This window comes from Hakea prostrata, chromosome 3 (assembly GCF_041222555.1).
Source record: "Hakea prostrata isolate BN-2017 chromosome 3, UWA_Hpros_2, whole genome shotgun sequence".
NCBI classification, from domain to species: Eukaryota; Viridiplantae; Streptophyta; class Magnoliopsida; order Proteales; family Proteaceae; genus Hakea; species Hakea prostrata.
This window is the reverse complement of record NC_142602.1, coordinates 13,003,597-13,026,209: the sequence shown is the minus strand read 5'-3', so window position 1 is coordinate 13,026,209 and position 22,613 is coordinate 13,003,597. Positions and strand designations below refer to the sequence as shown.

General features: G+C 41.0%; 1 protein-coding gene across 3 annotated transcripts in view; it reads right to left on the bottom strand.

Annotated features, from left to right (window-relative positions):
• Positions 1–947: 947 nt before the first annotated feature.
• LOC149020876 (MAP3K epsilon protein kinase 1-like) overlaps positions 948–22,613 on the bottom strand; it is a 39,460-nt gene continuing 17,794 nt past the window's right edge. For 2 of the 3 annotated variants that reach the window (XM_089149097.1, XM_089149098.1), the window contains 10 exons: positions 17,079–17,258; positions 16,877–16,960; positions 16,371–16,462; positions 16,184–16,267; positions 14,825–15,711; positions 14,186–14,574; positions 13,949–14,083; positions 2,851–3,257; positions 2,347–2,461; positions 948–1,459 (listed from right to left, as the gene is read on the bottom strand). In XM_089149097.1, coding sequence (XP_089005223.1) covers positions 1,283–1,459; positions 2,347–2,461; positions 2,851–3,257; positions 13,949–14,083; positions 14,186–14,574; positions 14,825–15,711; positions 16,184–16,267; positions 16,371–16,462; positions 16,877–16,960; positions 17,079–17,258 — 2,550 coding nt within the window. In that variant the 3' untranslated portion in view covers positions 948–1,282. The remainder of the gene's footprint in view (positions 1,460–2,346; positions 2,462–2,850; positions 3,258–13,948; positions 14,084–14,185; positions 14,575–14,824; positions 15,712–16,183; positions 16,268–16,370; positions 16,463–16,876; positions 16,961–17,078; positions 17,259–22,613) is intronic. The other variant, XM_089149096.1, reaches the window with a different exon arrangement.

Sequence of the window (22,613 nt, the reverse complement as noted above, 5' to 3'; positions counted from 1 at the left end):
GATCTACATTTTTACACTAAAAACGTAAATCTGTAGATTTATGGGTACGAGGTGAAATCTAGAGATTTTATCCTTATAATAAAAGCACTGAACATTCGAACCATGACTCCTAAATGTTTTTTTAGGATGAATCTCTAGATTTTATTCCAAAGATCCAGGCTAACCAAACAGTTAATTTTATGAACTATGACTCCATAGATTTGAAATTTATAAATTTGATATCTCTAGATTTTTGAAATCTCCAGACTCAAATAACCAAACAGGATTAACGTTTAAGCACGAGATTTGCTTAAAGCATTACACTTTGACTATGTAATATGGATTATCCAAACACTTGCTTTCAGCTATTACTGGGGAGATCAGATCAGAAAGCCATATCAATCAGATCCAACCAGGTTAAACTCTATATGAACCGGACTCAGTTGGGTAACTGTCAACCTCAGCCTGGGTTTTATAAGGTAATCGAACTCGAAGATAGTTGTCTCCTGTCAAAAGATACAAAGAGATTATAGAAAGTTGCCTCTGACACTGAAGCCATGAAAAAATGTTTATCAAAATCATCCTTCAAAGTCAATTGGTATAAAGGCAACTATGGTGTAAGTGGAGAAGTTCATCATTCGTTAAGGACTCTAGGCATGCAACTTCGACATAATTTATTTTTTTTCTTTTTTCAATTTAGATGATAATGAGATGTGCTCATTTGTTTCTCGAGTTGAACAGTTGTGTACTCTTTGACCTAGGCATAGAATCACTACATGTTTTTGTGAACTATACTAAGCTGCCAATGAGACTACACTGACAAAGCAAATCTTTGCATTAATAATTAACAAAGTTAATGCTTTCATAGGTCAAACTCAAAAGTCAACTTACATAGTGAGGGGCGCAAGGTCACCACTTCTACATCCCCTCCTCTCTTTTTTACCAAAAAAGGAAATCAAGAGCATTTGGCAACACGGTTTTTTGTTGATGACTTTGTACTTTGACGATAAGCTTGAAAACTTTTCATTAACTACAACAAACTAAATGGTGCTAAGAGAGAATATTTCACATCCAAGATATGATTGAAATGAACAAACTGAGCACAATTGCACAAATGCACGAAAGGGTTAGGGATACATAAGGATGTGGGGACCTGGCATGCTAGCTAAAAGAAGGCATTGCCATATCAAGCAACTTCCACATAAGGAGAGACAAACAAGAAACTAAAAGAGGAAGGAAAAAAAAAAAAAAAAAGTAATTACATTTCTTCCAAATAAAATATACAAGTTGGAAGAAGAAGTCTTTAGAGAACCGTATTTATATGAAGTGCTTTAAGCAGTGCAGTGGCCATCTGTTTTACTAAGACTTGACCTCCTGAGCGCTGTCCATCTCTGCGCTCTTCAATGAGGTTCTGAAGCTTCTGAGGCAGATCGTTCTCAACAATGAGTTGCTTTGGCCGGGGGTGGTGTTCGTAAACAGCCTGCGACAATGTCCCAAGTGAGAAGTAGGAAATTTGCCCAAGTCAAAATCATAACCAAACCGTGATAAGTCTACCAAGGAGAAAACTCTCACTACAAATATTTCCTGGGTAATGAAGATTCACATTATTACAACCACTGCAGAAGTAGAAAAAGGCATTGAGTACACTTCTATGCTGCCATGAAAATCCAACTCTTAAACATCCTTTCCAGAATCAAATTTTTAAGACAGTCAAACCAACAAGAAGATACGATAGGATCATCCTGTAGCCTTCGTTTTATTGAATAAAAGAATGCAAATCATTGACAAATTAAATGATAGAGGACCAACTTTCTCTATACAAAACAAGGCAACAAGGGCAAGACCTCATAATGATTTGTATAGAGAAAGTTGGTCTTCACTATCATTGGATAAGACTCCCAGGGGCAACAAAAACTTTGTCCAGTAGGGGAGTAATATATTACTAGAGATTCTCTAATGTGGGTATAGGCAAACTTCCACGATACTGTATATTGTATAAGACAAAATGGATTAGCTTTATAGATACAAAAAAATATATGCCACAATATATAAGACTATTCCTGAAGGAAAAGCAAATCTTCAAACAAACTACATGCAAGATATATCACCACCACTTTCTCACTCCCATAGTCGGAGAATATAGCAACAGATACAAGCTTCTGTACCACAAAAATATCGAAATTTATGATATGAATTAAGAACCCAAAAAGCATTTGAAACATTAATGCCATCGCAATAAACATAACTACACATGCAGCAACAGCATTCCGCAGCAAAAACAAACACAAACTACCCAGGAAATTGACTTTTCTTTATTGTTGGGGGGAGAAAAAAAAAAGAAAGGGGGGCGGGGTTTTGGGATCTCACCTTTATTAACCTCAGCAGATTAAGGCGAGCTATAGCATCTTGATGGTCAAGTCTTGCAATAAGCAATGGAGTCAAACCATTAACAGCCAACGCTGTATTTATCCGGGGTGATTTACTGTATTCCCCAAAAAAGAAATGGTTAGTTATGAATATTAAAAAATAAAAAATGTATATATCCAATTCCAAATTTGCCTTGATGAGATGTCAAATGTAGGGGGAACAATCAGGAAAAGAACCAAACTTTTCCAGTAATAGCATATCGGAGAATAATTTGATAGGGTCACTTCTCCCACCACGACATGTCCTAGTTACCCCATCTAATAGTTGGTCTGTTAACTTCCAGCGGCATAACATGTAGCATCTTGTTCTACCAAACAAAAAACATGTAGCATCTCGTTGCCAGTAGCACTGGTTCAAACATTTCTTGTTCAAATTGCAAGAAGGCATATACTTGGGATATCTTCAGAAACCCAAAAGGTGGAGAAAGAGAAAGAGGTCATGTACCTGATCATTTTCAAGAAAGGTTCCAATATGTTCACAAAATGTTGTTGTGGACAGCTTTGGAAGAACTTCACTAATTTGTGGACTGCTTCTTTTCTCAGTAAAGCCTGTTCTACTTTTCTGTTGTCATTGTCATGTGCCAAGCAGACCGCAATAGAATCCAGTGCTGTGACTGACCATACCTCATCATCCAATAGACTCAAATACACATCCAACCCACCATGAGCCCTTAATTGCTCCCTGGAATTACGGGAAGCATGTGCCATATCACACAGTAGAGGTAGAGCATACTGTTTTAAGGGTGAATCAGATATAATGAAACGCATTAAGTGAGGAATGATCCCACTTTCAGCAGCTTGCTCCTGTCTCCTCTTGTTTATCTTGCAGAGATTGAAGAGTGCACTAAGGACCTTCATACATGGAAATCAGTCAGAATGGTATCTGGCAATGGATCACCAAAAGAAACTTGAACTACCAAAAAGCTGAGTCACAGAAGTATTTCCTCCTTGGTTTCCTAGACTCCATCTATAACTTGAGCTAAATGGAACTTTAGTAGGGTACCGTCCAATATAAATACAAATGTAAAGGAGAAAACAGACATACAAATGAAATTAGATCGATCAAATGTTTTTACATAAATGTTCAATAGAATCCAGCATAAGACATCATCACAATGACAGAATGGACGACTTTGTAACTTTAAGGCCATGTTTGTTAGGAGTAACTTTGGTGTGTGTGTGTGTGGGGGGGGGGGGGGGGGGGATGCTGATGTGGAACTTCAAAACCCCAGCTCAACCTTGTTTGGATAATTTTGGGTGGAGAACATACAAAAGTTCAGGGAACATGTGGGCCCCATCCTCCAAACAATCCCAGACCATCTGACCCTCTATACAAGAACAGGGCCTAGGAGAACTCAATTTGCAATGATGATATTAAAATCCATCTATACTCAAGTAAAGGATAAAACAAGAAGGAAAAAAAACATAGTTTTCAACACATAAGACATGTAAGGCACACAGCTTTCAGTAAGGCCGAAAATATAATATGGGACCAACTCTCCCTTAGTTTCTATTGGTTGTGGAAGAAAAGAAACACTGAATTAAGATAGGAGCTACCAGGACAGTTAGGCCTATGATGTGTCAAACTCCACCACCTGTACCTAATAAAACTAACTGCTGAAGATCCTGTTCAGCCCTTCCAAGCTTTAGTGTAAAGCAGAAAGCAATCAAGGTTCAAAGCCGAAAAAAGGTCCTATGTTGCTCAGAAGCTGACTTCGCTCGTATCAAGCCGACTCAGCCAGCCCAAAACTGAAAAGATCACAGGCTATTATCCAGAGGTGGAACAACTTTTTACTGTTTTGGGGGCACACGTTTACTAAGGAGCCGCTTAACAAAATATTGTTCTGCAGGAGTGATTCTAAGCTAGAAGTGATTTTTCATAATTCCCTTCCAGAGGAATGATTCCATTGGGATAGAATGGAATTTGGCAACAAGGCAGTGCTTCTCAATTTCTCCCCACTCAATTCACTTGCCTGACCTTCTAAGTTTAGGTCCTCTCCGCCTGAGCTTCTCCAGATTCGCAATTCTTTATAACAGAGAAACAAGTAAAAAATCCGGGCTCACCATCTTCCCTGCCTCTCATGCCTATTTCTCCCCCAATCTCTCTAACCACTCCCCTGCATCCTCCATATTCTCGACCCCCCTCCTCCAGCCCCAAGCCCTTCAAATTCTTCGATATTCAGGCCACCAGCCCTTCCTTTCTCCCTACGGTTGTCGAGGCTTGGAATCGTCCAACCCATTGCAACTCTCTCCCCCTGATTGCCCTGGCCCGCAAGCTCAAAAACACTAAAAGTTTGCTCTTCGATCCTGAAACTCCTCCACGTTTGGCAATATCTCCTCCCAAGTCTCCTCTTGCCGCTCTGATCTCTCTAGAATCCAGCTCCTTCTCCATGGGGACCCCTCAAACCCCTCTCTTACTGAGGAAGAGTGTGTTCTATCCCTTGCCCTTTCTTCCCTCTCCTCCCAAGAGGAAATTTTCTTTGGCAAAAAGCGAGAATCAAATGGCTAGACCTTGGGACGCAAGCACTGTCTATTTCCACCGTGCCCTCAAAGGTCGATTGAACTACAACTCCATTCCTTGTCTCCTTTCTAGGAGTGGGTCCTGGATCAATGATCTTCCTAATATCAGGAATGAAGTTGTCTCTTTCTTTTCCAGCCTTCTCTCTCCGTCTTCCCTCCCTACCTCTCTTCTTAACAAGATCGTTTCTCCCACTGATCTTAATTCCCTCCGCTCTATTCCCTCCCCTGAGGAGATCCTCCTTGCCATCCGCGCTCACAAAGCTAATCGTGCCCATAGCCTTGATGGATTTAGTATGGGTTTCTTCCGGCCTACCTGGGATTTCATTGTGGATGATCTTGTCCTTGCTATTCGGAGCTTTTTTTCTCAATCCTTCCTAGCTCTCATCCATTAACCAAACTTTCATTTGCCTCATTCCCAAGAAGCATGGAGCCTCCTCTCCTCTCTTTTCGATTTCCACCCCATCTCCCATCTACAAATCATTTCCAAAATCCTCGCCAATCGAATCAAGAAGATTACGTGAGCCCTAACCAATCTACTTTCATTTCGGGATGGAGCATCTCGGACAATATTCTCCTTTGCGCAGAAATTGTTGAATGCTTCGATAAATCTTCTCGACCTAAGAAAGCGAACTGCACTCGGCTTAGCGATAGCAAATAAGTTGGGTTAAGCATGTCCCGCCTGCACTTCTAAAAGTGGACCTTCATAAAGCCTTTGAATCTATCCGTTGGGATTTCATCGACGTCCTCTTTGCTATGGGATTCCCTCCGGCCTTTGTCCACTGGATTTAGATTTGTATCTCCACCCCCTTCTTCTCCATCATCACAAATGGCTCCCTTGCTAGCTACTTCCCCTCTAGGATGGGAATCCGCCAAGGTTGCCCTCTCTCCCCCTACCTGTTCACTCTGGCTCTCGAGGTCCTATCTCGTATCCTCCAATCAAGCACGGATCAGCTCCTAATCTTTCCCATTCCCAAATGCCGATCCACAAATCTTACCCATCTCGCCTTTGTGGACGATCTCATGATCTTCTCTAAAGCCGACCATCAATCTATCTCCACCATTCTCTCCTCCCTCTCCTCTTTTGAATCTCTTTCCGGTCTTCGTGTCAACCTCAACAAGTCCACTCTTTTTCTCTCTAAGAGTCTCGGGTTCTACCCGAGCCTCTCTTCTGCAGCTCTCAAGGTTCAGTCCTGGCTCCTTCCCTATGACCTACCTTGGTCTCCCTCTCATCCCTAGTAGGCTCACCCGCCACCACTGCTCCCCTATGCTTGATCACATTAGGAAAAAGCTTCAACTCTGGAAAGTAAAGCTTTTATCTTTTGCTAGGAGAGTGGTGCTCATTCAATCTGTCCTCCAATCTTTTTACCTTTATTGGAGTGGTATCTTTTCAATCCCCAAATCCATCATCCAATCCATGGAATCCTTCTTCTGTGTTTTCCTCTGGAAAGGTCAAGAAGCTTCCAGATTCCTTCATCCCATCTCATGGGTCGTGGTTTGCCCTCCCAAAGCTGAAGGTGGCCTGGGCATCCGTCGCATCCTCGACGTTAACTTGGCCGGCCTCCTTAAGCTCATATGGAAGAGTGCTTCTAAGCGTGACTCTAGCTGGGTCTCCTAGGTCTATTCTTACATTCTAAAACAGGATTCTATTTGGACTGCTTCTTGCCCTTCAAATCCTTCCTGGATCTAGAGGAAGATTCTTCTCCTTCGTCCCCGCGCTCTCTCCGCCCTCTCTATCCAAGTCTCGCTTGACTTCTCCACCCTTTTCTGGCTAGACCCCTAGCATCCGTTGGGCATTCTCTTCACCTTCTTGGTCCCCGCACAGTCTATGACACTTGCATCCCTCAGACTAGCACCCTTGACATCTTCATCTCCCATGGGGCTTGGTCCCCTCTCCCTCATCCTAGTCTCACACATGTTTGGAATGCTCTCCCCCTATACTTAACTTGCCCCGAGATACCACCATTTGGTCCCCTTCGCCTTCCAAATCCTTTACCATTTCCTATGCATGGAACCTTCTCCGCTCCCCTCATCCCCAGTCCCTTGGTCCCATTTGGTTTGGTTCAAAGATCACATTCCCCATCATACCCTCACCCTTTCGAGAGCTCTCAACCATGCTCTCCCCACCCAATCCTTCCTCATCAGCCGCCATATCCCCGCCAACTCTAGCTGCACCCTTTGCTTGAATGGTTCAAAGGACATTGACCACCTTTTCTCCTCATAGCTCTTCTCCCGTCCCCTTTGGGATAAAGCCCTTACTTCCATTTGGCGCCGCTCGAGATGCTCACACGGGTTTGTTCATGAAATGGACTTGGATCTCGAGGATTTTTGCCGACCACTCTATTTGCGATTGCCGAGGCAAGCTAGTCTTTAGTGCCACCATCCATCACATTTGGTGGGAGCACGACCTTAACAGATAGACCACCAATCTCGATCCTTACACCTGATTTGGAAAGCCATCTACTTTGATGTTTCTTCGAGATTACTTTACCTCCCCCATCCCCTTGTAGCCAACAACCCCAAAAATAGGTTAACTGTTAGTTTATGGGGTCTCAGCTGCCCTCTCATCTCCCCCTCTCGAGCTTCTTGCTCCTCCCCCCCCCCCTCTCTTTTCTTTCAGCTCCTTAGTATTCTTCCCTTGTTGTGTTGCTTGTTGTCTTTAATATATTATTATTCATCCAAAAAAAAAGGTAAAAAATCCAACAGTTTTGACCAATACAAGCTTAACTTTGCAAATCAACCCCAACTCCAAAAAAAAAAAAAGATGATTGATGATTGTGCCAGAAAAAAAGAAAAGAAAAGACAAGAATGCATAGAAGACAATAATTGATGATTGTGCCATGACCCAAAGCTAGAAGTAGCACAATCTGCTGAAGGTATTTGAACTCCAATTCAAAATGTAGAAAATTTGAAGTTTAAGCACTGAAATCAAACAGTGGCCCACTGCTTGTACAAAATCCTGGACAAAATAAATAAGAGAGCTTTTGATGAGAAAATCAATGATGCCAATATGTTAAAAATTCCAAGAAAAATCAGAACTTCAATGTCAAGCTCTACGTGATGCTTCATCACACTTATGATTACTTCAAAACAATCTGCAACTTGAATCAGAAATTAGCAAAACAAACCAATACACATCCAGATGCCCCTATATAACATTCCTAGAGATTGATAGATTACAGGCAAAATCCTCGGGCTCAGAACCAGCAGGTTAAACACCACAGAGGACCCCTATCTAGGATACAAAATAAACCCCAAATTTATGTTAAACGTAGGCAAAAAGTATTACTTAAATCCCTCAAATGAAGATGAAAATCAAATGTTTAGATATTAGCATTCCGACTTATGGACAAGGAATGAAAATAGGAAACTAAACTTGGTTGAACAGACTTGCAGACCACAGCAATAGGCTTATCCCAACCAAATATAAACTACCAATTCATTCCCATGGTTGGGTGGTTACGTATCAGCAGTACACGATTGATATTTAGGCTAAGATTTAGAACCCACCAATGTACAACAATGCATAGGATAAAACCTCCAGCACCCAGAATCAAATGCAGCCTGTTCCTATGATTCTCTTGTGGAAGACTCAACTCTACTGGTTATTCACACAGCCAGAATCTAGGACCATTCATTCATTCATTCCACCAAAATACAAAATCAAAACACAATGGGCTAATGCCCCATTATAAGCTATTTATTCCATCTCTTTTCTTGCAGGGTAGAAGGACTTTTACTTTGACTAGGCAAGCAGAGGGTTTGTTAATGCAAAGATGTGATACAATGTGCTCATCAGATGCCACAGGCCAGAAGGTTAGGGATGAGTTCTTGAGAGGTGGTGCACTAAAGGAAGGGGAGGGAAAACAAAAAATGAAAAATATCTTTAAAAAAATAAGGTAAGTCAGTGTACTCAAGTCATTCACAAAAGTTACCTTGGGAAACCAATTACCATCCATCAGGCTTTGTTATATTCCATAAAGAGAAAGGAAGTAGACTGGTAAGAAGGCAGATGACACAAGGAGAGCGTACCAAAAAGCTCAGTTTGGAAACCACACAATACTTCCTAGCCACGGGGTAGATCAAGCCTTAACCTCAATTGAAGGAAGCCTAGGGAAGACTCATGCAGAACCCAAAATATCTACTCATCCTCGTGGGCCAGATGAAGAAATAGCATTACCTTACTGAATTCACCATTGGCAGAAACAGAAGCAATAGGGTACTGTAAAGATAAGATGACTTTAATTGATTTCTCATTTTTGTAATCAAAACTCCTCTTCAATATCATAACTGGGCAGCAACATAATCACCAAGAACACATCTTTAGCAACTCAATTACTCCTGGGATTGCAGGAGACATGAAAGGATGCCTAAGGCAAGGATCCGGATCCTCTCCTTGAAGGACACCGACTGAAAAAAGAATCCAACAGCTGGTGTCTCATGCACACATCCCTCTGTGAGCACTGGGAATGTGCGCAAACCACACCAGATATCAGGTGCTCATTGGAACTCCTTTGGTCCCCATGCTTCAATGTGAGGAGCTGGATCCCTATGGCTAAGGCTTCTGCTCTATGGCATAAGTCAGGCTCTCAGTAATTCTAATGGCACCACATAGCCGTTGAAATGAATCCCAGCATGATTCTTTAACTTCAAAATGGTAGTGCATACAGAGCAGCGCTGCTTTACTAATGAACAACATCAGAGTCTTTTGTGCAAGGAAAGATATTCCTAACTGATAATAATAAATAAAAACAGAAACTAGATAAAAAGCTACTAAAAGGTCCGCTCACAAATAGTCCAAAAACTCATTGAGATCTTGAAATTCTCAGCAAGCTCAATCTCCTTGAGATGAGATGACATATTGATGCAGATCCGACACCTAATTAGGCTATTTTGGCTTGGAATCAACCAAAGATTGACAGATATAGAATTAGCCCTTTGTTTCTATTGTTCATATGGTAATGGGCCTAAAAATTAGCTAAGGTTAAGTGACAAAATTGCTTAATATTTAGTATGTTTTAATTTTTTTGGGTTGAACGAGTTCAATGTGATATAAGTTAACAGTTGGACGGGTCAATGCCTGTTGTTGTGGTGGTAGTTGGGTCAATCTAAGCTAGGGAATATGGATCATTTTATGTTTTTTACTAGCATGTAATCAGCAAGTCCACACCCACACAAATGGCTGGGAGTAGTATTATGCTTTATTTATAATTAATTTTCCAAATCTTGAGCCCTTCTGCTTGAGGTACCTCCTCTTCCCCTATTGTGGATCTTCCTGCTCCCTGCCACTAACCTGCCCCTCCTTGAATCCCTCACCTCGCCTTGCCTTCCCTCCTTCCATGGCATCAAACCTCTTTCTCTCCCCTATTTCTTTGGCCCATAGCCTGCAACCTCCTCCTGCTTCTTCCCTCTCTTGTGTCTCTGCTCTACCTGATTCCTCCTTTCCTCTTCTCTCTCTTCCTTCTTCATCTAACTCTCCTATATTCTCCCATACCCCTTTGCCTAATTCCTCTCTTACCCGTGGGTCCAACCCTTCCCATGGACCTCATCCCTTCACTTTGGGCCCCCTCTAATGTCTACCCCCATTCTAGGCTTGAGGCCTGCCCCATTCTTCCCGGGCCCAAGCTCATCTCCACTCGCCCCCTTGGTCTTCCTACCCCAGATCATCCCTCCTCACATTAGGCCCGGCCCACTGCCTCTTCCACCCAAGCCGTCTCCTCTTCTATCATATCCCCAACCCATCTCACCCCACCTCTTGTTCTCTCTCAGCCTTCTCCTCTCCTATCTCCTCCCATGAGGCCTGGCCCACTGCCTCTTCCACCCAGGCCCTCTCCTCTTCTATCATATCCCCAACTCATCTCACCCCACCTCTTGTTCTCTCTCAGCCTTCTCCTCTTCTATCTAGGTCCACTCCGTCCCTCTCCCCCCCCCCCCATCTTTCTGTCCCCTCCCCCTCTCTTCAGCTTGCCCCTTCCTTGTGTGACTTGGATTCCTCCTTGGACACGTCCAAGCATGGTTGTCAAGGCAGCAAGCCGTCTAAAGCGACTAGGGCTCCACCTAGGCGACAAAGCAGCAATAAGGCGACCAAAGTGGTTGGGTCAAGATTTTTCAACACAACTACTTTTCAATTAAACTACTTTCTATAATAAGCTAAACAAATATTCAATAGTCACATTCATCCCAAAAAAACAAACATTCAATAATCATAATTATGAAAAATTATTCAAAAAAAGAACACAAACATAAGTTCATCTCATCAAACCATGGTTGTCAAAGCGTCCACCTAGGCATTTACCGATTCATTGATTCTTGATGTTAAGTATGGCTCATGCTTCACATTCTGTTGCTAACAGGCATGTGGGTCCTATGTCACTTTGGGCCTTGGAGTTCCTTTGTAGTTTGGACGTCAATTAAGCAGTTCAAAGGCGGTTCATCGTTGATTACAAGTCTTCCATAAGAAGAAAGAGAAGACAATTTGGAAATCCGAGTTCTTCGGCCATCTTAGGTCCTTAGCTTTAGCCCTTGTTCCATGAAACTTTGTTTATATTTGCTTGGGCCTGTTTGACCTTGTAAGGGCTCTGCCCTGGGTTTGTTCTTTTGTACACTCTCTCTCTCTTCCCCCATTTCTCTCCTTTTGGTAATGAATTTTTTATTCAATTAAGGCTATCGAACCCCCTTTATATGCATCATCATGGATCACTAGTTGCCTTCCTCCTTTATGAGAGTTTATTTTCTGGTATTTAAAGCCCAAATTACTTTTCTCGCCTTGGTGTTTCAAGACCAAGATTTGATTTACCTGCTGGTTAAAGTCTAGGAGGAGTTCAATGTAGAGGGCTTGAAGACCCAACTCCAATAATTGACTGAAGTCCACCTTCAAACTAGATATGCCCTACAAGATTGACACATTTGGAAGACTGCAATTTGGTAATGTTCTAACTTCATCAACAGCTTCCCCCTAGTAGGTGCTAAACTGAATCCCAATAGTAGCCATTCGACTAGCCAAATCTAAGTGTCACCCTTTCTTGAATTTTGAATAAAAATCACGAAGTACAAAATCAATAACCCAGATCCACAAACGATTCCCCCCAAACAGATCAGTCCCAAACTTAGACGCCTTCCCCATCTAAAATCTATTTGTGTTCAAGTTTAATTCAAATCCAACAACGGGATTCTTGGAAATTTAGCACTAATTTATATCCTAAACCTGAAAGCCCGAAAACACTGTGGTGTTCAAGAAGCCTATCCAGTTTAGTCCAAATCCAACAACGGGATTCTTGGAAATTTAGCACCTAATTTATATCCTACACCTGAAAACCCTAAAACACTGTGGTGTTCAAGAAACCTATCTCATAATATGGAATTGTTTCCAAATTTGAAACACAAAGTATTTTGACCCATTCCTAATATTCCCTTAAACTTTTCAATCAAACATACCTTCCAAGACCTCAATTTGAAATCCCCCCTATTCAGCCATACACAACCTAACTGAAATTTCAAGAATTACCCATTTTCCTCCAAATTTGAGTAGGTTCTATTGAGGATCTTGGTTACTGGCCCTCAATCCTATTCAGGCTATATCGAATATGCGACATAAAAATTGCACAGGTTCAAATAACTCGACTAACATTTGAAATATTTTGGAGATCTCAGCATAACCTCAAACGTTTGAAGTATATCAATCGACTGCCAGCTACATGGGGGGTTGCAAATCCAGCCCCTAACTAGAGGGCTCAAATTTGGTGGTCAGCATTTCAAGACAAAGTGAAGCCCCTAGGTTGCCTAGAACCACTTCAAGACATTAAATGTCTTTCTATACTTAGTTTTATTAGTCCATTAGTAATTTGGTTAGGCAGTGATATATATTGTAATCCTGTGCAACTTTTAGTTGGTGGCAGAAATGTCCCACAATTTTCAGTCTCGGATGCATGCCTAATCCACAAACTCATAAGATTTGCGAGGTTAAGTACCCTAGGATAGGGTGTTGGAGCTTAAAAAGAGATTTCTTGGAATATTTAACTAATGAAGTATTAAAAAAGGAAAACTGAGAGTTTGAGGGCAAACTGATATGATGGGGAATGAAATAACTACATGCATTAGGAGGTTGCTAAAAATGTACTAGGTGAATTGAAAGAAAAATACCATTCCTTTAGAGAGACATGGAGATGGGATCATGTTCTTCAAGCAACCATGAAAGAAAACTATTAGGTAACTTAACTGACTAGGAAACTGAAATAGATTCCAAACACTCATAATCCAAACCCACTAAAATACTTAACAACAATTACAAGCAAGCTAAATTGAATCACAAAAAACCTGTCCAACTGAACCAACCCAAAACAACAAAGAAAGAAGCAAAGTAAAGAAAAAACAACAAATCCCAAGCAGCCAAATTACCAATATATTAGGCCCATAAAGTGACATATTACATAGAAAATGGAGCATCAAAGCCCAAACTTATTCCTAAGAAAAGAAGCTCAATTTGGTGATGAATCTGCATCAGTCTGTTGATCAATTGACCGTGTTGACCAGCTGAGTTGATAGCAATGACAACACCGACAGCCCCTTAGCTCAACAGTGAGAAGGTCCTGCCACAGTGCCTGAAACAGCTGTGGCAACTAAGAAGGTGGCAATTGGATAAAGAGTAGGAGCTGTGCGTGCACACACACACAGATGATGGACGGCAGCCTAAGAAGAAAAAATGAGGAACAGCGAGTCGGTTTGAGTTCTTGCTAAACAACGGAGGGGGACGGAAAAAAGAAAAGAAAAGAAAAGCTACACGGTTCTGATATTTTGATAAGAACAATTTCAGAGCTGATTCATGAACATGAGTTCAACCTAGTATTAAAACCCGATTCCACTCTCAATTGTTCCCCCAGAACAAGTAATACCAGATATAACTCAATTCAGATTCCAAGTTCTTTCTAGGAATTCAAATTTCAGCTCAACACACAAAATTTTGCATGTGCCAGTCCAATACTATTTGGCATACAATTAAAAAAAAAAGAGTAGAAAAAAGAACCACTCACCTCATGATGTATTTGAGATATAAGAGGTCCATCTTGGAGTTCAAGGTTCGGAATCAAATGTCTGATTGCATCTGCCCGCTGAAGATTCTCTAAGCAGTTTGCATCGGTGGACAGATGGTTTATACACTTCAACAACTACAGTAGGGGAAAAGAAAGAGGGCTGCAATGTTATATACTGTTATCATGTTTAATATAGTCTGAACTTTGAAGCAATGTTATCATGTCTTTTGAACTAACCTTCAAAAGAATAGGCGGCTCTATCCTATTAAACATTTGGAAAAGACGGCTGAGCAAACTTTGGCTACACATGAAGGATTTTACTGTTGTATCTGCTTGCGAAAACTCAAGCAGCAAGTCAGCAACTTTCTCGAGATATTCCCTAGCCACATCGGTGTTCAATGTTGATACCATATGAGAAAGTAAGCCAGAAGATGTTGTACTTCCTGGTCTAGCATTTAGAACACCTGAACCAGAAAGTACTCCTGAAGCAGTCTGAGAAGCAATACCAGATGTTGAGACAGCACCCTCATTTGGTGTTGGTGGTCCTACCTTCTTAGTTACTGTTTTGTTTGAAAGTCTTGGAGTATGGTCAAGATTTCCACTTTCTCTTCCACGTCCAGAAACCTCTGCATTAACATGAAAGACTTCTTTATCAATATTATATTAATGATAATACAGAAGATTTCCAATGCCTAATAAAGTTGGTCAGAACAAAAATTTAGTTCGGAATATGTTTTTAGTCAAAACTTGGATAACAGGTTTTTTTTTTCTAGAAGGGGGAGGGAATGAATTGGATAATAGTTCTACAGATTATCTGAAACAAATCACCATTCTAAAGGCTAAATGATGCATTATAGGGAATACAAAACCAAATACCTGCAAATTCTGCCATCAAGAAATCTAGTTCACCATTTGTTTTCTTTTCCGATGATGCATGTAACAGAGGCATTATACTTTCATGTCGGCCCAAGCCAGATATGTGGCGTACATAATCAAGCTGACCAGATAAATGTTTAGAGGGGGGTTCCTTCTCCAACAAGCTAAGAAGAGGCCGGACCTGGTCATGCTGATTACCTGATATGGTTGGCACCCCGTTGGATGCATTGTCCATCTGTTTTAGAGGCTTATCGATAGATATTCTATTAGCTGAGTTATTGACCCTTTGTGGTCTAGAAAGCTCAGCCTCTGTCCGAGAATGATCAAATTTTTGTGGGTCCAAGAGTTCCAAATCTTTCAAAGCAGAATCCTTGGTTGCTAGGTTCCCAGTATTTTCCAAACATGTTGGCTCTGGAGATGCAACTGAAGCTTCCATTGCAGCATGGCTTGACTGAAGTTTATCCACATCTCCAGGAAAGTATCTGCTATCAGATCGGTTAATATCTGATCTTTGGGAGTGGGAAGCAGAAGCACGTGATGGCTCCAATGTTCCAGATGAGGAAGGATGATCAATAATACCATTCCTTAACTTCAGGCTATCAGGTAGATCAGCACCAGAAGGTGGCGTTTCACAACGTGCTGAGACAGGATGATTATAATCCAGTGGACCAGATCGTGGACGTTGAGCTGAACCATCAGAAGCAATAGACCCAACCCCATTTGAACCAGAGGCGAGCCTTGTGGCCTCATTTAAGCTGTGAAGGGTGTTGATAAGCCTAATAAGTATACCATTCTTTGCAGCTATGCGACAGAAATCATTTCTGGGTGTTGAATGTTGGAGCATGAAGACCTGCCACATGCAGTCAATAGCTAGATGAACCATTTCCCTGTATATGTAGATGAAACCAATTAATAAAACAGAAATACTTAATTATAAAAATATAAATAAAAAAAGGAGCAATATTTTCAAATTTTGCTACCGGAGTCCAGCAAACATTAAGACAAAACAAAAGAATGTCCCTGGTAGCCCAACTATAAGTTTTTTGAAACTGTATTCAGGGAATTCAGAAAAGATCAATAAGAGCCTTTGCATTTCTTTTTCTTTAGCTGGACAAGCAGAGCTAGGACATCTGTCAGAGGCTAAGTGATAATGAGCTTCAACACAGGTTAGTAATATGAAACTTCAAGGACTTCTGCAGCTACACACATGGACCAAGCAAAGCAAAGAGAAAAAGGACAGTCTTAACCCAAAGCATCACATGCCCATATAGGAGCACAGACAGGCCAATTGAAGGCCAGTCTTATGAGCACCCAGACCGGGATTGTGAAGAACATGACACACCATGGATAAGTACAAACCTGAATTTTGCATAATCAGCCTCCAAAAATCCTACCAAAACAGGGATTCCACGGCAAGCAATGAACATCTGCAAAGTCAAGGAGCTGCATGACAGAATTTAGCCCGGTTAATTCTCAACAAGGAATCCAGTAAATTTGATGCACTGGAATGCTAGGTTAAATAAAAAGGAATCAAAGAGATGCACACCTTGACTGACAAAGCTGCTGCAAGAAATATGCAGCCTGCATACGGACTTCTCGAGGACGATCAGGAGCCGCAAAGCTCATCACAACAGGGATCTATGAATCCAATTCACAATCAGAATGTCAAGGGCTACACAAAATAAAAATAATGCCTCAACCCCAAGCAGAAAAAAATTTCTGGTAGAACAGAGAACAGAGAAAAGATGACAGAATATTTTGTCCTCTGAGTCAAAAGTTTCAGGGTGCACAATTCGAGGCAGTATTTACCAAGTTCTAACAGGACCCAAGTACCTACTTGGTAGATGACTAGATGATCCTGCCATCCTGTCGTGTAGTAGAAGATTCTATAGATCAAATGGCTTAAATTATCCCCAGCCAATATTTTCTTAAATGGGACTAATTAACTTCTAGAATGCCAATGTCCCACAGTTATTACCTCAGTTTGCCTCAAAAGAGGTTCAGCAGGAGAATGTTGTGACTTAACAATGGTAGATGCATACCTAGACTTACCAGGCCAATAAGACAAGCATTCTCAAGGAAATCAGTACTGTCTTTGATTATCTGATTTATCATCTGAAGCACAGAACATATAACCTGCAACAGAGAACATTGATAGTAGCAAACTTCACTCTAACTGCATTGAATTGCAAAGTTGACTACTATTGCAATAACTAAAAATTTGAGGTCAAGCCCTCAGATAGAGCATACGTACACCAGTCCTAGGGATTTCAAGCAGCTCCATCAGAGGAAGCAGACCATGTTGCGTAACATAGACTATTTTCTGCCCAGGGCGTTCATGAAAAAATGCAGTAAGCTTCTGACAGGCAGAGACAATCACCTCTTCTGGCTCTTCTGGCCTCAGTGAACTAACTAATCTGCTAAACTCAACTGCCTGAAATTGAAAATGAAATATATTGAGTAACTTGATGAGTAGCATTACTATTTGGCAGTTGGCTTTATCTAAATGTAACCAGAAAGCCACAAGAAGTCAGAGATTGTCAAGTCAGAGTGAATATTATTTCCAGTCAACATTTAACAAGATATCATTAAAGGGGAAGGTATATCATGGAATCTACATAGGTCAGCTTCTGAGCCACAATAACAATATGATAGAACAAAAAATTGGTACAGATTTCACGTTGAAGAATTTTGACCTACCCAATTCTACTTGACCTGACATACTCGATCCAAATTCCAAACATAACCATGGCACAAATTCAAAGGTCGCATTTTTATTACACTTGCACATCTGCTCCAAAAGTTTCATACAAGTATATTTCTTCCAAAAAATATACAAGGACGTTGAAAAAAATCTATAAGCTGCATTTGATGACCATCAAAAAGTGGATCACAAGCTAGAGAAACCTTGTTTCAAGCAAGCATAAAGTAGAACCATAAATTCTGGACAGCCAGTAGAGTTTATAGGCCTTGTTCCATGGCATGCAAATAGACAAGGAAAGAGATGAATCCAGAAGATGTTAGTACTTAGTACCAGTTAAGAAAGTAACATTTTTAAGGTTGACGATTGTAACATTTCAGGGAGGCCTGGGGTTATCTGCCTAATGCTCATCACCAAAAGTAGCTTACTCTGAGATTTCAACTCTCTTAGCTCCAGTCAAGAGCCTTAGGGTTCAACAAGCATTCCCAAGTCTTAAAAGTGAAAAACTTGAAAAGTAGCATTTTTGCTCCAAATCACTGAGCAACCTCTGGTTGTGTCTGGAAAAGGGAAAACTTTTGCCTGAGCAGATATGAAAAACATAGTAGATATCAGAGAAACCCCAATTGGAAGGGTTTGTTGCCTGATATGCAGTACCTTGCTGCCATGGGAGCACAGTCACCTGCAATAGGACTCTACAATGTTGTGCTTGTGGTGGGTGCCTGGATTAACTGGTTGCTGCACTTCATTGAGGCCCTGAGATGGTCCAAGAGGGGAAAAAATATTGCTGTTGATGTCTTCAAGGAAGAACTTCAGCTTTGAAACCACATGAGTTTGGTGGGTGATGCTCAACAGGTTTGGAGTTTAATAAGTGAGATTAAGGATGACGTGTTCTCCCAAGGTAAACTACATCCTTGGGTTGAAGCAATTTCAAAAAAGTCCAAAACATATCAGAGATGGCTTTGCAGCGGCAGTAAGAGCAGAGGATGAAAAGGAGAGGTATTGCGATGGATTGGTGAGGGAAAATAGAGGGAGGTAGCAAGACGGTAAGAGAGGAGAGTGGGAAAGGGAGAGAGTGGATGGTGGATGCAAGTAGCAAACACCATTTTAAAGGATAAAATTGAAATTTTATTTGGTTTCTTGTTAATAATGCCCCCCCCCCTAAAATGTCATTTTTCAAACATGAGGTTCCCTGAATGTCACTTTCTAAAATTTAGGGTACCTGAGGCTTAATACAACCCAATTAATTGCCAATGCCTTTTCCATGGCTCCAATTTTGGATGAAACTCCGTAATTGTTCAGCTAAATTGTGTATATTCAAGTTTCATTACGCAAGTCGACGGATGTAAACTGGAACCTATAATGAAATCCAAAGTAATACAGAAAAGAAAAAAAAAACAAAACAAAACAAACTTAGCCTTATCCAAACTTAATGGGGTCAGAAACTCAGCCACATGGATCCCAAAGGGAAAGCAAAGAAATTCAGAAGTAATAACAACTATTCGCTTAAGATAAACGACCATGTTTTTGTTAGAAAATGTAACCTATACCTCTAAAAATAATTATCCCGAAAACCACTAACACATCTAGTTAGTAGCTTGCAAAATTTCTTCCATTCTATTTAAAATGAACAGAAAATCTTCCTATACGACATCCGACCACCATAATCCTTCCCCCACCCAAAGAAACAAAAGATCCACCAAATAAGAGGTCAGCCTCCAAGAAAATTTTGTAACTGCCATCCATAACATTGATGTTGGGTTATGAACTAACTTTTTTGAAGGGTTTCACCCCTTTCATCTGTTCCTAATTGACCATCAATTACTGATCTTCAATAACAGCTAATTTTCATATATCATGTGTAGGAAGGGCTGTTTAACTTGTCGCCCACATTATTCAATCTACATCTACCAATATCAAAGATAAAAACAACCATGCTCTTAACAAAAGGTTGCACATAATGCACAAGGCTCCTGCCACTGTGGGGTGTTCTGAGGGCTTAAGCATGGATTCATTCATCAACTACAACTGAAATAATTCCTAAACATAAAATAAGTGTGAAATTTTTTTAATAGTGGCTTATGTCTTTATGATCATACCCCATTTTTATTTCTACTAGTCTGGAGAACATTCTAAAATATATACAAGGAATTAGATCCCCCTAGTAGAAATAAAATGGGGTATGATCATAAAGACATAAGGAATTAAATACCCCTAGGACCAAACTACCTTTGAAACATATTACATCAATAAGAATTACCAGCAAACAAGAAATCATATGCTAAAGAAAGTGCAGCACTTGACCAATTTTGTTAAAGAACAGGAAAGAGAAATGAAAATAAATAACAATCAGGAATCCACCTGATTTACCAGCTGAATCCACAAAAGAAAAATGCTACTGACTCCACAGCAGCAGCAAGAACCAACACCCTTAAATCCACAGATAAGGCAAATACACAGACCAACTGATTAAGGATCTTTATTCAGATATCATAAGGAGGCTATAGCCTCTTACTGTCATTTATAAAGTTTCTTAAGACCCAATCATGGATGGAAAAAATAAAACAGGAACGACAACAGAAACTTCCTATCCCAGGCTGTGTTTGGGGACTTCCTCTAATAGGTCTCTAGAAGTCAATAGGAAACCAAATAAAATCAGGTCAGTATTTGTAGATGCCTAATCTAGTCAGTCAAAACAACTGGCCAATAATAAAAATGAAAAAAACAAGACTTCGGTACAACTTGCCAATAATAAAAATGAAGAAAACAAGATTCTGAAGTCTAATGAAACTCAAGATTTGGAAATTATCTAAGTAAACCAAATCTAGAAGCAGAACCAGAATGAACCAGAAAACTGATCCAAAAAATAGCAGAAAGCTGTCACCCCTTCTCTTGCCAAATGAATACTGCATCAACGAAGTTTCCAGAAATGATGACGAAAGTTTAGCGTCGATATTATGAATGAGAGAACATCAAGATGAAGCATCATTCACTCATTTCTAGCAATCTATTGCAAGTTGAACCCTGCACCATAGTACATCCCTGGCACAAGACCTTCTTTCTTTGGATATGACTTCTCAACCATTCAACACATGGCTCCTCTTAGCAGAGTTGACGTAATGTACAGTAAACCTGAAACCATGTCTATAATCTCCCGTGGGTTCTAGATTTTATTACAACAATGGGACAGAGTTCCCAGAGAACTCATTACATGCCAGAAGAATAATGGTCTTAAAGTTAAAACAATGCACACACGGGTTATTCAGACTTATCAAACCATGTGGGATGAGCATCAGTTTTCAAGGCACTGGAGGGTGCTTACTGATAAAGCACCCCAGCCGAGGCTTGTAATAATGAACACACATGATATAGAAATGATAATTTATATAACTAAGTTTATACGCAACATAGAATCCATATCAATTCAATATGATACTACTATGCAAGTAATGGCCTTATATGAGAAGGCCAATGTATAATAAACAAAGCATAAGAAATAATAAACGCATATTTAGAACAAAGCAATAACATAAATCAATTCAACGTATGAGCGTCAACAAGGCATGCTGCCACCGTGGACCCAAAAAAGAGCTTGGATGCCTAAGCAGCAACTAGTCAAAGCCATGGCAAGCACAAGAAATAGTGTCCATCATCCCCGATCAATTTATTTGGCCATGTCCAAAGTCAACCAATATATATCCAAAGTATAACGTACAATGGTGCAAAGAAACATTGAATTATCTATCAAAGCCAACTCCTCTGCCTCCCCTGATATTCCCTAGGGTATTGGTGGGGACTTTAACATCATTAGATTCTCCCATGAGTGAGTCGGTGGCTTTTCTCCTGATCCTGCTGCGATGGATGATTTCAATGCATGCATTGATGACTCGGGTATTGCCAACCTCCGTTGGTCGAGCCATCCCCTTACTTGGCATAATCATCGCTCTGGTTCAGCCAAAATCGCCTCCAAGCTGGATCACTTCCTAGCAAATCCTATTTGGTTCTCCTCCTTCCCATCTTCCCATGCTTCTTTCTCTAATTCCAACCTCTCTGATCACTCTCCCTGCTTTGTCCAGCTTTCGCCTCCCAACTCCTTTGGTTCGAAGCCGTTCAAATTCTTTGATATGTGGACTTCGGATCCTTCTTTCCTCCCCATTGTTCAAGAAGCTTGGTCTAAGCCGGTCCATTGTCACTCTCTCCCTCTTATCGCCTTCGCCCGCAAGCTTCGCAAGACTAAGGAAGCCCTTCGATCCTCGAACTCCTCCTTTGGCAATATCACTTCCAAGATCTCCTCTTGTAGATCAAATCTTCAGATCACTCAATCCCTCCTCCAAAATGACCCTTCCAACTCCACCCATGCTGAGAATGAGAAACCCTCTCCTTTGAGCTTTCCTCCCTCCTTTCCTCTGAAGAAAGCTTCCTCCGTCAGAAAGCCAGAATCAAATGGCTTGAGCTCGGGGACTCCAATTCTTGCCTACTTCCACCGATCTCTCAAGGCCCGGAATAACTTCAATTCCATCACCTCCCTCATCACTAATATTGGTTCTTGCATTTCCGATCCCGCTAGTATCAAGGCCAAGATTGTCTCCTTCTCCAACCTTTTGTCTCCTCCCTCTCTCCTGCCCCGCACCCCCCTTCCCCCCAACTTCATCAACAAAGTCATTGATCCTTCTCTCATCTCCTCTCTCAGTGCTATCCCTTCCACGAAAGAAATCCTTCTTACCATCCACTCCCACAAGCCCAACAAGGCCCTGGGTCCTGATGGTTTCAATATGGGCTTCTTCCTTGCCTCTTGGGATTTCGTTGAAAACAATCTAGTCCGTGCCATCCATAGCTTCTTCTTCAACCCCTCCCAATTCTCCTTTATCAATCAAACCTTCCTCTGTCTCATCCCAAAAAAGCAAGGAGCCTCTTCTCTCTCTGATTTCCACCACATCTCCCTCTGTAACCTCATCTACAAATTCATCTCTAAGGTCCTTGTGAATAGGCTAAAAAGGCTCTTCCCTCCCTTGTTAGTCCTATCAATCGGCCTTCATCTCAGGCCGCAATATTGCGGATGACATTCTTCTTCGCGCAGAGATCGTTCCCGAC